Source organism: Pelophylax lessonae, assembly GCF_965119305.1.
Source record: "Pelophylax lessonae genome assembly, chromosome: 9".
In the NCBI taxonomy this organism is placed as follows: Eukaryota; Metazoa; Chordata; class Amphibia; order Anura; family Ranidae; genus Pelophylax; species Pelophylax lessonae.
The window spans coordinates 13,550,562-13,566,349 of NC_138776.1; the positions used below are offsets into that span (position 1 = coordinate 13,550,562).

Here is a 15,788-nt window from a genome sequence, read left to right on the forward strand (position 1 = left end):
CCCATGCTTCGGGTGGCCTGTGCGGCTCCCCTGTACACCTGGATAGGAGGGGCGGCGGGAGGAGATTGGTTCCTCTGTATGCGGCCCCCACCGCTCCTCCTATCCAGTTCACTTGTGTTCTGCTGTCTCTGGGCCCCTGTGTGCTCCCTTGGTCCCCCCTCCCCCATTGTGCTGCCGTCTTCCTCCCTCCCCTCTCCTGCCGGCTGCTGCAGGGGATGTGTCACAATAGAGAACCAGGAAGGGGTCGGTAAATATGTAATTTTACCAGCTCCTTCCTTTTCTGAATGGACAGAGTCATAGTCAGTGACATTGTAAAAAAATAAAATACAATTATAAAAACAATTACAATTAAAATACCAAAAAATAAAAACTACTGACACCAGTGGGTGAACTTCCAGGATCACAAAGGTCACACTTGCGACCCGGCCCTGGCATTCCACCACCGTGGGGAGGCCCCAAGATGGCAGGAAGGGGGCCCACTGCAGAACTTGTGAAAGGGTCCTGCTGCGGGACTGTAATAAAGGGCCCCGCAACAAGAGTAAAGGGCCCCAGGATCAAGTAGAAGAGTCCCAGGCTTGAAGGGAAGGGCCACGGGCAGGGGTCCGGGGGGCCCTTCATGGTTTCTTGCACCGGGGTCCTGAAGGTTCTAGTTACGCCTCTGATTTACTCTCTACATCACACCTTGGAAAGTGTCTTCTTCTGCCCCCCACCTGCCTCCAATTGGTCTGCCCTGGCCCCACCACCAGCAGTATCACCTGGCTGACCACGTTGACCTACGGATCTTGGGCAGTGTTTCCTTCTACACCTGGGTTCTAAACTGAGCTACCTAATTCTGCACCTGGAGCCAATGGAAATGCACAGTACTTCCGCATATGAGGGAGCATTTGAATCTCTCCATGTGACAGCAATAGGCCAATCAGTGCTGTTGTGGGGGATCCATGTGTAAGGTGTGACTAACAGCTTGATCAGAGCTTTCCCTCAATTCCAGCATCAGATCCTGGGTGGTTTTTCCTTCTTCCCCCTGCCTGCTTCTATTCGCTGTTTAACATCCCCATGGTCAATGGTATCTTCTGGCCAACCAGGTTGGCCTATGGATCTTGGGCAGTGATTTCTTCTACTCCCAGCATCTAAATGGAGCTCCTTTATTCTGCACCAGGAGCTGATGGAAATACCCAGTACTTCTCGATACGAAGGAGCATTTGACTCTCTCCACTTTACAATCAGTGCTGTCTTGGAGGATCCATATATAAGCTGTAACTTGCAGCACAGTGTTTTCTTCTATTCTCCACCTCACCTGGCGCTGACAGGTGTGACTTGCAGCTAACTCAGAGCTTTCCTTCTTTTCCAGACATCAGATCTTGGGTGGTGCTTCTTAATTCTATCTGTTTGCATCCATTAGCTCTCCTCCGGCTCTACGGCGGGTGTTGTTTTCTGGTTGACGAGGCTCGGCTCTTGGGCCTTCTACTCCTGGCGTCCTGCACCAAGAGCCGATGAAAATACCCAGTACAGGTATGGAAGAGCATTTGACTCTCTCTCTCCATGTGCCAAACAGTGCTGTCATGGGGGATCCTCATGGAAGCTGTGACTTGTAGCCTTCTCAAAACTTTAATTCTACTCCCCACATCAGATCTTGAGCAGTGTTTTCTTTCTAACCCCTATGTGCCTCCAATCGCTCTGTCCTGACCCTGATGCCAGCAGTTGGACCTGGTCGACCAGGCTTGGCTATAGATCTTGGGCAGTGTTTCCTTCTACATCTGGCTTCTGAATGGAGCTGCTTCATTGTGTATGAGGAGCTGATGGAAATACCCAGTACTTCCATGTATGGAGGAGCATTTGAGGAGCATTTGACTCTCTCTCTCCATGTGCCAATATGTGCTGTCACGGGGGATCCACATGGGAATCTGTGACTTGCAGCTTACTCAAAGATTTCCTTCTACTCCCTACACCAAATCTTTGGCAGTGTTTCCTTGTACCCCCTATGTGCCTCCCAATTGCTCTATCCTGACCCCGATGCCAGCAGTTGCACCTGGCCGACCAGGCTTGCCACAGATCTTGGGCAGTGTTTCCTTCTAACCCCCATGTGCCTCAAATCACTCTATTCCAACACCGATGCCAGCAGTTGCACCTGGCCAACCAGGCTTGGCTACAGATCTTGGGCAGTGTTTCCTTTTAATTCTGGCTTCTGAATGGAGCTTCTTCACTCTGCACTAGGAGCCAATGGAAATACCTAGTACTTCCAAGTATGGAGGGGCATTTGACTCTATCTCTCCATATACCATTCAGTGCTGTCATAGTTTAATCCACATAGAAGCTGTGACTTGCAGCCTACTCAAGCCTTTTTGTCTAGTACCTATATCAAATCTTTGGCAGTGTTTCCTTCTATCCCCCCCCCCCCCATGTCCCTCCAATTGCTCTGTCGTGACCCAGCAATTGCCCCTGTCCAACCAGGCTTGCCTACAGATCTTGGTCAGTGTTTCCTTCTACCCTCTATGTGCCTGCAGTCACTCTATCCCAACCCTGATGCCAGCAGTTGCACCTGGCCGACCAGGCTTGGCTGCAGATCTTAGACAGTGTTTCCTTCTACCCATAATGTGCCTCCAATTGCTCTATCTCAACCCCAATGCCAGCAGTTGCACCTGGCCAACCAGGCTTGCCTGCAGATCTTGGACAGTGTTTCCTTCTACCCTCCATGTGCCACCAATCGCTCTATCCCAACCCCGATGCCAGTAGTTGCACCTGGTCAACCAGACTTGCCCACAGATCTTGGACAGTGTTTCCTTCTATCCCCCCCCCCATGTCCCTCCAATTGCTCGGTCGTGACCCAGCAATTGCCCCTGCCCAACCAGGCTTGCCTACAGACCTTGGTCAGTGTTTCCTTCTACCCTCTATGTGCCTGCAGTCACTCTATCCCAACCCTGATGCCAGCAGTTGCACCTGGCCGACCAGGCTTGGCTGCAGATCTTGGGCGGTGTTTCCTTCTACCCATAATGTGCCTCTAATTGCTCTATCCCAACCCTGATGCCAGAAGTTGCACCTGGCCAACCAGGCTTGCCTACAGATCTTGGGCAGTGTTTCCTTCTACCCTCTATGTGCCTGCAGTCACTCTATCCCAACCCTGATGCCAGCAGTTGCACCTGGCCGACCAGGCTTGGCTGCAGATCTTGGACAGTGTTTCCTTCTACCCATAATGTGCCTCTAATTGCTCTATCCCAACCCTGATGCCAGAAGTTGCACCTGGCCAACCAGGCTTGCCTACAGATCTTGGGCAGTTTTTCCTTCTACTCTCGACTTCTGAACGCAGCTGCTTCAGTCTGCACCAGGAGCCATTGGAAATACCCAGTACTTCCAGGTATAGAGGAGCATTTGACTCTTGCCATGTGACAGTGCTGGGCCAATCAGTGCTGTCACTGAGGGGAAGATTGGTGTGTAAGTGTGACTTTTATTGCTGGTGTCTGAACAGAGCTGTGAGGTATAGAATGTACGGAGGGTATATTTGCCTGTGGAGGTTGTCAATGAAATAAACCTACATGGGCAAAACCCAGATTCACTTTTAAAGTATTTTCTCCCTATACTGCTCATAAAAACGGCAAAGCAAAACTAGATGATCGGGAGATGTAACCCATGTGTTTAGATCTCAGCCATGTGCACCATGTTCATTATTCATTTAATAACATCTCTCATGAGCACTGTGACTACCAGATCCTATCTATGGTTTATGGTCTCATTACATGTGTCTGGATTCCTCTATTTGTGATTCTCCAAAGATAAGACATTGTAAAGCTGAATATATTGTTTTATTATTCTGACCTACCTTCCCTCTCTCTCCGAAATGCCAACCCTTTGTTTCCTTTGTTATCACTGAAAAATAATATCTCCCCTCCTCCACCCCGGGCGTTGTCATTATATATCCCTGGTCTTCTTATAACCCCGTATTCATTTCATTTTCACACAACTATTTTCATCATTTGTGTGTTGTGTAACTACATTTTTCTTGCTTGTTACATAAACTACTGTGCAAATTTTTTAGGCAGGTGTGAAAATTTGCTGTAAATGAAGAACTCTTTTAGAAATAGAAGTGTTATTAGTTGATTTTTATAAACTAACAAAATGAAAAGTGAATTAACAGAAGAGAAATCCAAATTAAATCATAATTCAGAGTGACCCCCCCTTTGCCTTCAAACCAGCATCAATTCCTCTATTCCCGCAGCCTTCCGTGACTTTCTCTGGCTCTCCTGTCCCACCGGGAGACCCAAATGACCAGCCGGTGCTTTTGCCAGCTGATCATAGAGGTAAACAGAGACCGCCCAAGATGCCTGGCAGCACTCATGCAGCCCCAGACCATGACACTCCCACCACCATGCTTGACTGTAGGCAAGACACACTTGTCTTTGTACTCCTCACCTGGTTACCGCCACACACGCTTGACACCATCTGAACCAAATAAGTTTATCTTGGTCTCATCAGACCACAGGAGATGGTTCCAGTAATCCATGTCCTTAGTCTGCTTGTCTTCAGCAAACTGTTTTTCGGGCTTTCTTGTGCATCATCTTTAGAAGAGGCTTCCTTCTGGGATGACAGCCATGCAGACCAATTTGATGCAGTGTGCGGCGTATGGTCTGAGCACTGATAGGCTAACCCCCCACCCCTTCAACCTCTGCAGCAATGCTGGCAGCACTCAGACGTCTATTTCCCAAAGACAACCTCTGCATATGACGCTGAGCACGTGCACTCAGCATTCTTTGGTCGACCATGGCGAGGCCTGTTCTGAGTGGAACCTGTCCTGTTAAACCACTGTATGGTCTTGGCCACCATGCTGCAGCTCAGTTTCAGGGTCTTGGCAATCTTCTTATAGCCTAGGCCATCTTTATGTAGAGCAACAATTATTTTTTTCAGATTTTCAGAGAGTTCTTTGCCATGAGGTGCCATGCTGAACCTCCAGTGACCAGTATGAGAGAATGAGAGCGATAACACCAAATTTAACACACCTGCTCCCCATTCACACCTGAGACCTTGAAACACTAACGAGTCACATGACACCGGGGAGGGAAAATGGCTAATTGGGCCTAGTTTGGACATTTTTACTTAGGGATGTACTCACCAGGGGCGTAACTACAGGGGTTCCAATTGCAACTGGGCCCCATGCTCTAGGGGGCCTGTGCGGCTCCCCTGTACACCTGGATAGGAGGGGCGGTGGGGGCAGCATGTAGATAAATCACTGTCCTCCTTTTTCCTCCTGTAGGTGCAGGTTCCTCTGTATGCTGCCCCGCCGCCCCTCCTATCCAGTTCACTTGTGTTCTGCTGTCTCTGGGCCCCTGTGTGCTCCACTGGTCCCCCCCCCCTATTGTACTGCCCCCCCCCCCCCTCCACTGTGCTCCCTCCCCTCTCCTGTTGGCTGCTTCAGGGGGAATGTGACACAATAGAGGACCAGGAAGGGGTCAGTAAATATGTAATTTACCAGCTCCTTCTTTTTCTGAATGGACAGAGTCCTAGTCAGTGTCACTGTAAAAAAATTAAATAAAATGATAAAAAAATAATACAAATATAATACCAAAAAATAAAAACTACTGACACCAGTGGGTGAACTTCCAGGATCGCAAAGGTCACACTTTCAACCGGGCCCTGGCATTCCACCACCGCAGGGAGGCCCCAAGATAGCAGGAAGGTAGCCCCCTGCAGAACTTGTGAAAGGGTCCCGCTGCGGGACCGTAATAAAGGGCCCTGCAACGAGAGTAAAGATCCCCAGGATCAGTGGGAGGAGCCCCAGGCTTGAAGCGAAGGGCCCCGTCCAGGGGTCCGGGGGGCCCTTCATGGCTTCTTGCACTGGGGGCCTGAAGGTTCTAGTTCTGGTACTCACTTTTGTTGCCAGCGGCTTAGACATTAATGGCTGTGTGTTGAGTTATTTTGAGGGGACAGCAAATTTACACTGTTATACAAGCTGTACACTCACTACTTTACATTGTAGCAAAGTGTCATTTCTTCAGTGCTGTCACATGAAAAGATAGAATAAAATATTTACAAAAATGTGAGGGGTGTACTGACTTTTGTGAGATACTGTATTATGTTTGGGGGTTTTGAGCTTCTAGCAAAAAATACTGATTGTTACATGGAAACAAAAAGTGCCAGAAAAGCCCTGGATCTGAAGTGGTTGCAAATAAGAAACATTACTCCACCACTGAGCCCCCATTAACACTTGATTGTGAGTCAGATGATTTTCGGGGCATTTGTCTCATGACTTGTAGTGACACATTTTTGGCCCCCCGTAGACTTTTAAATGGGGGCGCCTGAAGATATGGGCAAACACGCATTTTTCAGGTGCTCCCTTTAAAGTTCATGGGGGGCAAAAAACACGTAATTCTGCCTCAAAGAAGCTCATGGACTTTTCTGAGCTTCACATGACCGCCGACAGGCAACCCAACGCTCAGGTGTGAATAGGTCCCTTGAGAATAATGGGGTTCTTCATCTTGAGTGTTCGGCGATCAGTCAGGTGTGAATGGCAGCTGACGGAGGACGTGATCCTCAGATAAGCCTGGAGGGTTTCTGTGTCCTCTGGAAGCTGAGCTCCGGATCTTCTCACTCTCACACTGATATTCTGTAACATTTTATCTCGTGTGATACAGGTATGAGAATGTTACATGGTACTAATTGTGCTGATCTCTCCGATTTTACAGAGACCTGAGCAACAACAAGATCAGCTCCCTCTGCAATTCCTCCTTTACCAACATGAGTCAACTCACCACATTGTAAGTTCACGTCTGGGGACATGGGCCATTACTTGTGTTCCTTCGCTCTTATCCCCTGCAGGCAATGCAAGCCTGGAAAGAAGAGGAGTCAGGTCATACCGTATATACAGTATATCAGACTGGCCATAAATATATATACACATATATATATATATACACACACACTATATTACCAAAAGTATTAGGACGCCTGCCTTTACACGCACATAAACTTTAATGGCATCCCAGTCTTAGTCCGTAGGGTTCAATATTGAGTTGGCCCACCCTTTGCAGCTATAACAGCTTCAACTCTTCTGGGAAGGCTCTCCACAAGGTTTAGGAGTGTGTCTATGGGAATGTTTGACCATTCTTCCAGAAGCGCATTTGTGAGGTCAGGCACTGAAGTTACGCTCTAATTGACCCCAAAGGTGTTCTATCGGGTTGAGTTCAGGCCAGTCAAGTTCCTCCACCCCAAACTCGCTCATCCATGTCTTTATGAACCTTGCTTTGTGCACTGGTGCGCAGTCATGTTGGAACAGGAAGGGGCCATCCCCAGACTGTTCCCACAAAGTTGAGAACACGAAATTGTCCAAAATGTCTTGGTATGCTGACACCTTAAGAGTTCCCTTCACTGGAACTAAGGGGCCAAGCCCAACCCCTGAAAAACACCCCCACACCATAATCCCTCCTCCACCAAATGATTTGGACCAGTGCACAAAGCAATCCTTAAAGAACCTTTATTACAATGTTCTGTCCTCATAACTGCATTATGTCCACTAGATGGAGCTAATGATCACAGGAAATGTATAGGAAAAATATTGCATTATGGTCAATAGATGGAGCTGATGAGAACAGGAAATGTATAGGAAAAATACTGCATTATGGCCACTAGATGGAGTTGATGATCACAGGAAATGTGTAACAAAATGACTGCAGTACAGGCAGTAGATGGAGCTAATGATCACAGGAAATGTATAGGAAACAAACTGCATTATGGGCACTAGATGGAGTTGATGATCACAGGAAATGTATAGGAAAATTACTGCATTATGAGCACTAGATGGAGCTAATGATAACAGGAAATGTATAGGAAAAATACTAGATTATAAGCAGTGGATGGAGCTGATGATTAGAGGAAATGTATAGAAAAATACTGCATTATGGCCACTAGATGGAGCTGATGATTAGAGGAAATATATAGGAAAAATACTAGATTATGTGCACTAGATGGAGCTAATGGATCACAGGAAATGTATAGGAAAAATACTGTATTATGAGCACTAGATGGAGCTGATGATTACAGGAAATATATAGGAAAAATACTGCATTATGAGCACTAGATGGAGCTAATGATCACAGGAAATGTTTAGGTAAAATACTGCATTATGGGCACAAGACTGAGCTAATGATCACAGGAAATGTGTAGGAAAAATACTGCATTATGGCCACAAGATGGAGCTGATGGTCGAAGGAAATATATAGGAAAAATACTGCACTATGGGCACTAGATGGAGCTAATGATCACAGGAAATGTATAGGAAAAACACTGCATTATGGGCACTAGATGGAGCTGATGATTATAGAAAATGTATAGGAAAAATACTGCATTATGGGCACTAGATGGAGCTAATGATCACATGAAATGTATAGGAAAAATACTGCATTATGGGCACAAGATGGAGCTAATGATCACAGGAAATGTATAGGAAAAATACTGCATTATGGCCACTAGATGGAGCTGAGATCACAGAAAATGTATAAGAAAAATACTGCATTATGGGCACTAGATGGAGCTAATGATCACATAAAATGTATAGGAAAAATACTGCATTATGGCCACTAGATGGAGCTGATGATCACAGGAAATGTATAGGCAAAATACTGCATTATGGGCAGTAGATAGAGCTGATGATCACAGAAAATGTATACTTATCTGGTATGGTCTTCAGCTCCATCTAGTGGCCATATTTCAGTCTTTTCCCAAACCCCTCTATTTTTAATAAATGAAAAACATTCGACTGGATTGAAAATAATCTACTAATTTTCAATTTTGCTCCCCTTCACGAAAGGAATGAATGCACATGCAGTGTCACAGCATAAACACACTCAAAGTCTGCAGCAAAAATGAGTTTGGCTTTGAGATGTGTTGAAAGAATGAGAATACGTTGCTTGGTTGAGCTATGTAGGAGAAGTCAGTGTGCTACCAAAAGTTATTATCTGCTTGCTTTTATCCCACCAGGATCCTGAGTTACAATTCTCTGCGCTGTATTCCTCCTCTGGCTTTTGAGGGACTGCGATCTCTGCGGCTCCTGTGAGTATGACATTGTGTTTGTTGTGTTGGGTGTCCCTCCTGAGTCCGTGTTGGGTACTCTTACCCCGTGCCGCAAATAAAATGCTAATACCGGTTATCTGCTCCAGGTCCGTCCACGGGAACGACATCTCCAGCCTGCCAGAAGGAATCTTTTCTGATGTCACCTCTCTGTCTCATCTGTAAGTATATCTGCAAGGAACGGACTGTCGTCTTATCTTCTACGTTAGAAATCTTCTATAATAAGAACCGGGGGGGGTTCTAACGGTGTGGGCAGACAGTGGCCCATTGCGGTTGGAATCTAGTTAAGTTTACTTTAGACATATTTCTCCAAATTACATGAGCATCCCTGATCCACGCTCCAGTCCTGGGCATGGACCACCTCTACCATGGAGCAAAATAAAAATATTGTTGTACTCTGAAACTTGCTATATAAATAGTCAATTATATATACTACTATATATATATATATATATATATACACACACACACTCTCTGGCCACTTTATCAGGTACACCTGTTCAATTGCTTGGTAACACAAATTGCTAATCAGCCAATCACAGGGCAGCAACTCAATGCATTTAGGTATCTAGACATCAGTGGTGGCTGGTGCTCAAAATTTTTAGGGGAGCGCAAACAGAAAAATGAGTGACCAGCGTGCCCCCAATCAATGCAGAGTGCCACAGCATGCCCCCATCAATGCAGAATGCAACAGCATTGCCCCCAGTCAATGCAGAGTGCCACACAGCATGCCCCCCAATCAATGCAGAGTGCCACAGCATGCCCCCCAATCAATGCAGAATGCCACAGCATTCCCCCCAATCAATGCAGAATGCCACAGCATGCCCCCCAATCAATGCAGAATGCCACAGCGTGCCCCCCAATCAATGCAGAGTGCCACAGCGTGCCCCCCAATCAATGCAGAGCGCCACAGCATTCCCTCAATCAATGCAGAACGCCACAGCATGCCCCCCAATCAATGCAGAGTGCCCCAGCATGCCCCCCAATCAATGCAGAATGCCACAGCGTACCCCCCAATCAATGCAGAGTGCCACAGCGTGCCCCCCAATCAATGCAGAGCACCACAGCATTCCCCCAATCAATGCAGAGCGCCACAGCATGCCCCCCAATCAATGCAGAGCGCCACAGCATTGTCCCCAATCATTGCAGAGCGCCACAGCATTGTCCCCAATCAATGCAGAGCGCCACAGCATTGTCCCCAATCATTGCAGAGCGCCACAGCATTGTCCCCAATCATTGCAGAGCGCCACAGCATTGTCCCCAATCATTGCAGAGCTTAACAGTATTGTCCCCAATCATTGCAGAGCGCCACAGCATTGTCCCCAATCATTGCAGAGAGCCACAGCATTGTCCCCAATCAATGCAGAGCGCCAAAGCATTGTCCCCAATCATTGCAGAGCGCCACAGCATTGTCCCCAATCAATGCAGAGCGCCACAGCATTGTCCCCAATCATTACAGAGCGCCATAGCATTGTCCCCAATCATTGCAGAGCGCCACAGCATTGTCCCCAATCAATGCAGAGCGCCACAGCATTGTCCCCAATCATTGCAGAGCGCCACATCATTGTCCCCAATTATTGCAGAGCTCCACAGCATTGTCTCCAATTATTGCAGAGTGCCACAGCATTGTCCCCAATTATTGCAGAGCGCCACAGCATTGTCCCCAATCAATGCAGAGCGCCACAGCATTGTCCCCAATCATTGCAGAGCGCCACAGCATTGTCCCCAATCATTGCAGAGCGCCACAGCATTGTCCCCAATCATTGCAGAGCGCCAGAGAGTGCCTCCCTCAATGCAGTGTGGGCTTCCCCCCCCCCCCGAGACCAATGCACTTACCTGGCGGCGGCTTCCTCTTCAGTCCCGGCGGCGGCTTTTCCTCACTCTGTCCCCCGGCGCGTCTCCACGAGTACTTCCCGTCCCGCCTCCTCCTTGGCCAATGGCAAGGGGTTTGCCTTGCAGCCAATCAAGAAGCGCGTATCGGACGCGCTTCCTGATTGGCCAGGAGGAGGATCGGTGTGGCAATAGCGAATTTTCATTCGCTATTGTCACACAATGGGTGGAGTCGGGACGCACTGTGCCCCGGCTTCACCCTTTGCATCGCCCTATTAGAGCCTCTGGCTCTAATCAGGTGATGTTAAAAAAAAAATCCCCATTAAGCTCCATGCGTCCGGCGCCCTGCATGCAGATTAGGGGGCCGGACGCATGGATGGGGGGGCGGCGCCCCTGCGCCCCATATACACCGGCCGCCACTGCTAGACATGCTGGAGACAACTTGCTGAAGTTCAAACCGAGCATCAGAATGGTGAAGAAAGGGTATTTAAGGGACTTTGAACGTGGCATGGTTGTTGATGCCAGAAGGGCTGGTCTGAGTATTTCAAAAACTGCTGATCTACTGGGATTTTCACACACAACCATCTCTAGGAATGGTGAGAAAAAAGAGAAAATATCCAGTGAGTGGGAGATGTGTGGAGGAAAATGCCTTGTTGATGTCAGAGGAGAATGGGCAGACTGGTTCCAGATGATGGAAAGGCAACAATAACTCAAATAACCACTTTTTACAACCAAGGTGTGCAGAATACCATCTCTGACCGCACAACACATTTAAGCTTGAAGCAGATGGCGTACAGCAGTAGAAGACCACCAGATTCACCGGGTGAAACTCCTGTCAGCTAAGAATAGGAAACTGAGGCTACAATTCTCACAGGCTCACCAAAATTGGACAATAGAAGATTGGAAAAATGTTGCCTGGTCTGATGAGTCTGGATTTCAGCTGCAACAGAATTTGCCTGGCCTGGCTTTGGCCATCCTGCCTTGTATCAATGGTTCAGGCTAGTGATGGTGGTGTAATGGTGTGGGGGAGGAGGAGGGGGGTAATGGTTCAGGCTGGTGATGGTGGTGTAATGGTGTGGGGGATATTTTCTTGGCACACTTTGGGCCCTTTAGTACCAGTTGAGCATGGTTCAAATACCACGGCCCACCTGAGTATTATTGCTGACCATGTCCATCCCTTTAGGACTGCAGTGTCCCCATCTTCTGATGGCTCCTTCCAGCAGGATAATTCACCATGTCACAAAGCTCCAATCATCTCACCAATGGTTTCTTGAACGTGACAATGAGGTCACTGCACTCCAATGGCCTCCACACTCACCATATCACATGATTTGAGCATTTATGAAGTTCTCAGTGATGGTATGAGTGACATTTCTGGCTGCAGAATCACTCATGTCATTAGATGGGGAAAAAATAAACTGTGTGGGGAAATGAGGACACCATTCTATTGATGGTGTCCACCATATATTGGGTGGGATGGCAGTGGGGCTACCTGCTTTTCCAGAAAATGATTGTATGTGTTCTTTAAGGAGACATTGGGGGTCTATTAGTTCCCCAATTTCTTCCCTGCCCCTTTATGGTTGCAGAATCACTCTTGTCCTAAGATGCGGGCAAAGTGAACTGCTGTATGCTGAGGCAGGGGCGTAACTACAGGGGTTGCAGGGGTTGCAATCGCTACCGGGCCCCATGCTCCAGGGGGCCCGGTAGCAAACCAGTGGGTGAACTTCCAGGATCGCAAGGGTCACACTTGCGACCGGACCCTAGCATTGCACCACTGTGGGGAGGCCCCAAGAGTGCAGGAAGGGGGCCCACAAGATTGCAGGAAGGGGGCCCACTGCAGAACTTGTGAAAGAATCCTGCTGCGGGACCGTAATAAAAGGCCATGCAACGAGTGCAAAGAGCCCCAGGATTAGTGGGAAGAGCCCTGGGCTTGAAGGTAAGGGCCCTGGCCAGGGGTCTGAGGGGCCCTTCATGGTTTCTTGCATCAGGGCCCTGAAGGTTCTAGTTACGCCTCTGTGCTGAGGTGCAGGTATGAGTTGCACTCGATGTGTGGTGTCCACCAATTATTGGGTTGGACGGCGGTGGGGCTACCTTCTTGTCCAGGAAATTATTTAAGCATTTTGCCAGCATGGTATGAGTGACTTTTATGGCTGCGGAATCACTCAGGTTATAAGATGGGGACAAAGTGACCTGTTTGGCAAGGTGAGGGCACACCAGGCTCTATGGGTAGTGTCCACCAACTATTGGGTTGTATGGCGTTGGGGCTACCTGCTTGATTTCAGAATTGATAAACCTTTTTGCAGACTTTAGGGATATTTCACAAGAGGGTTGAGGGTGACAAGATATGGGGGCCCAGTTGCCAGCATGGTACGAGTGACCTTCATGGTTGTAGAATTGCTCATGTTCTAAGATGTGGGCAAAGTGAACTGCTGTATGCTGAGGTGAAGGTACGAGTTGCATTCGCTGTACGGTGTCCACCAATTATTGGGTAGGATGGCAGTGGGGCTACCTTCTTGTCCAGAAATTGATTTGAGCATTTATAAAGTTTGCCAGCATTGTATGAGTGACTTTTATGGCTGCGGAATCACTCAGGATATAAGATGTGAACTCTGTGGCGAGGTGAGGGCACAACTCAGGTTTCTATGGGTAGTGTCCACCAACTATTGGGTTGTATGGCAGTGGGGGCTACCTGCTTGATTTGAGGATTGATAAACTTTTTTGCAGAATTTAGGAATATTTCACGAGAGGGTCGAGGATGACAAGATATGGGGGCCCAGTTGCCATCATGGTACGAGTGACCTTTATGGTTGCAGAATCGCTCATGTTCTAGGATGCGGGCAAAGTAAACTGCTGTATGCTGAGGTGAGTTGAATTAGATGTGTGGTATCCGCCAATTATTGGGTGGGATGGCAGTGGGGCTACCTTCTTGTCCAGAAATTGATTTGAGCATTTATAAAGTTTGCCAGCATGGTATGAGTGACTTTTATGGCTGCAGAATCACTCAGGATATAAGATGGGGACAAAGTGAACTCTGTGGAGAGGTGAGGGCACAAGTCCCGTTTCTTTGGGTAGTGTCCACCAACTATTGGGTTGTATGGCAGTGGGGCTACCTACTTGATTTGAAGATTGATTTTTTTGCAGACTTTAGGGATATTTCACGAGAGGGTTGAGGATGACAAGATAAGGGGGCCCAGTTGCCATCATGGTACGAGTGACCTTCATGGTCGTAGAATCTCTCATGTTCTAAGATGATGGTAAAGAAAAATGCTGTATGGTGAGGTGAAGGTATGAGTCGTATTAGATATGTGGTATCCACCAATTATTGGGTTGGACAGCGGTGAGGCTACCTGCTTGATTTGAGGATTGATAAGCTTTTTTGCAGATTTTAGGGATATTTCACGAGAGGGTCGAGGATGACAAGATATGGGGGCCCAGTTGCCATCATGGTACGAGTGACCTTCATGGTCGTAGAATCTCTCATGTTCTAAGATGATGGTAAAGAAAAATGCTGTATGGTGAGGTGAAGGTATGAGTCGTATTAGATATGTGGTATCCACCAATTATTGGGTTGGACAGCGGTGAGGCTACCTGCTTGATTTGAGGATTGATAAGCTTTTTTGCAGATTTTAGGGATATTTCACGAGAGGGTTGAGGATGACAAGATATAGGGGGCCCAGTCTCCATCATGGTACAAGTGACCTTCATGGTCGTAGAATCTCTCATGTTCTAAGATGATGGTAAAGTAAATGGCTGTATGGTGAGGTGAGGGTACGAGTTGGGTTCTATGTGTGCTGTCCACCAATTACTCGGTAGGACGGTGGTGGGGCTTGTACAGCTTGCTTGTAGAGAAAATGATTTGAGGATTTATAAAGCTATCCGAGAGATTTCAACTTGGGAGGTACGTTTTCGTAGTTTAAGTACTTTTTATGGGTTTCAGCCCTTAAACAGTTGATAGAACATCAGAGAACATTTAAAGGCGTATCGCCCACTTCACACAGAGTCTACGGCTGATTCAGGATCATACGGGATTAAGGATCCATTTGTTTCTGTTATTAATTGTGGAGACCGTTGTGAAGATGGAAGTGAACGTCGCACTTTCACCTCCACCTGTTCTGTTTTGCTTTTTCTCTGCCTTTGTAGTTTGTATTCATTGAGAATGTTTTGTGCTTTGGCTCAAGGGAACGCAGCCAAACCGCTTCTGTCTTTTTTACTCGATCTTTGTTTAATTTGGCGCACAAAAGTAGCTGCTTTCATGCTTAACAAAGACAATTCATCCAACGGCGCGGAGTATCTCCAGGAATTCTTTTCTTTCCAGTGTGATTTATGACGGCTGAGCATACTGTGCCTCACAGCTGTTAAACAAAGAGAAAATAGCAGCGAGGAAGCTTTTAGGTGTTTGCAAATGTTAACGCTGCCCTGAGCTATTCATTTTCTTCCGCTTGGCTGTTCCAGAGCGCCGCCTGGTGGAGCACTTCTCATCACAATGTAACGGTCACAGATTGATACAAATTCAGCGACGAGTTTATGTATCTAATGTACTATCAGGCATTGTACAATATACACTCACCGGCCACTTTATTAGGGACACCTGTTCAATTGCTTTGTAACGCAAATTGCTAATCAGCCAATCACATGGCAGCAATTCAATGCAGAGGCGTAACTAGAACCTGCAGGGCCCCGGTGCAAGAAAGCATGAAGGACCCCCCCCCCGGACCCTTGGCCATGGCCCTTCCCTTCTAGCCTGGGGCTCTTCCCACTGATCCTGGGGCCCTTTACTCTCTATTACGGTCCTGCAGCGGGACCCTTTCACAAGTTCTGCAGTGGGCCCCCTTACTGCCATCTTGGGGTCTCCCCACTGTGATGGAATGCCAGTGCCCAGTCCCAAGTATGACCTTTGCGATCCTGGAAGT

At 47.6% G+C, this 15,788-nt stretch overlaps 1 protein-coding gene across 1 annotated transcript in view; it reads left to right on the forward strand.

Moving 5' to 3' along the window:
* The window catches only part of SLIT1 (slit guidance ligand 1), a 546,950-nt gene that overhangs the window by 452,999 nt on the left and 78,163 nt on the right, over window positions 1–15,788 (forward strand). The window contains exons 23-25 of the mRNA XM_082269259.1: window positions 6,669–6,740; window positions 8,959–9,030; window positions 9,138–9,209. Coding sequence (XP_082125385.1) covers window positions 6,669–6,740; window positions 8,959–9,030; window positions 9,138–9,209 — 216 coding nt within the window. The remainder of the gene's footprint in view (window positions 1–6,668; window positions 6,741–8,958; window positions 9,031–9,137; window positions 9,210–15,788) is intronic.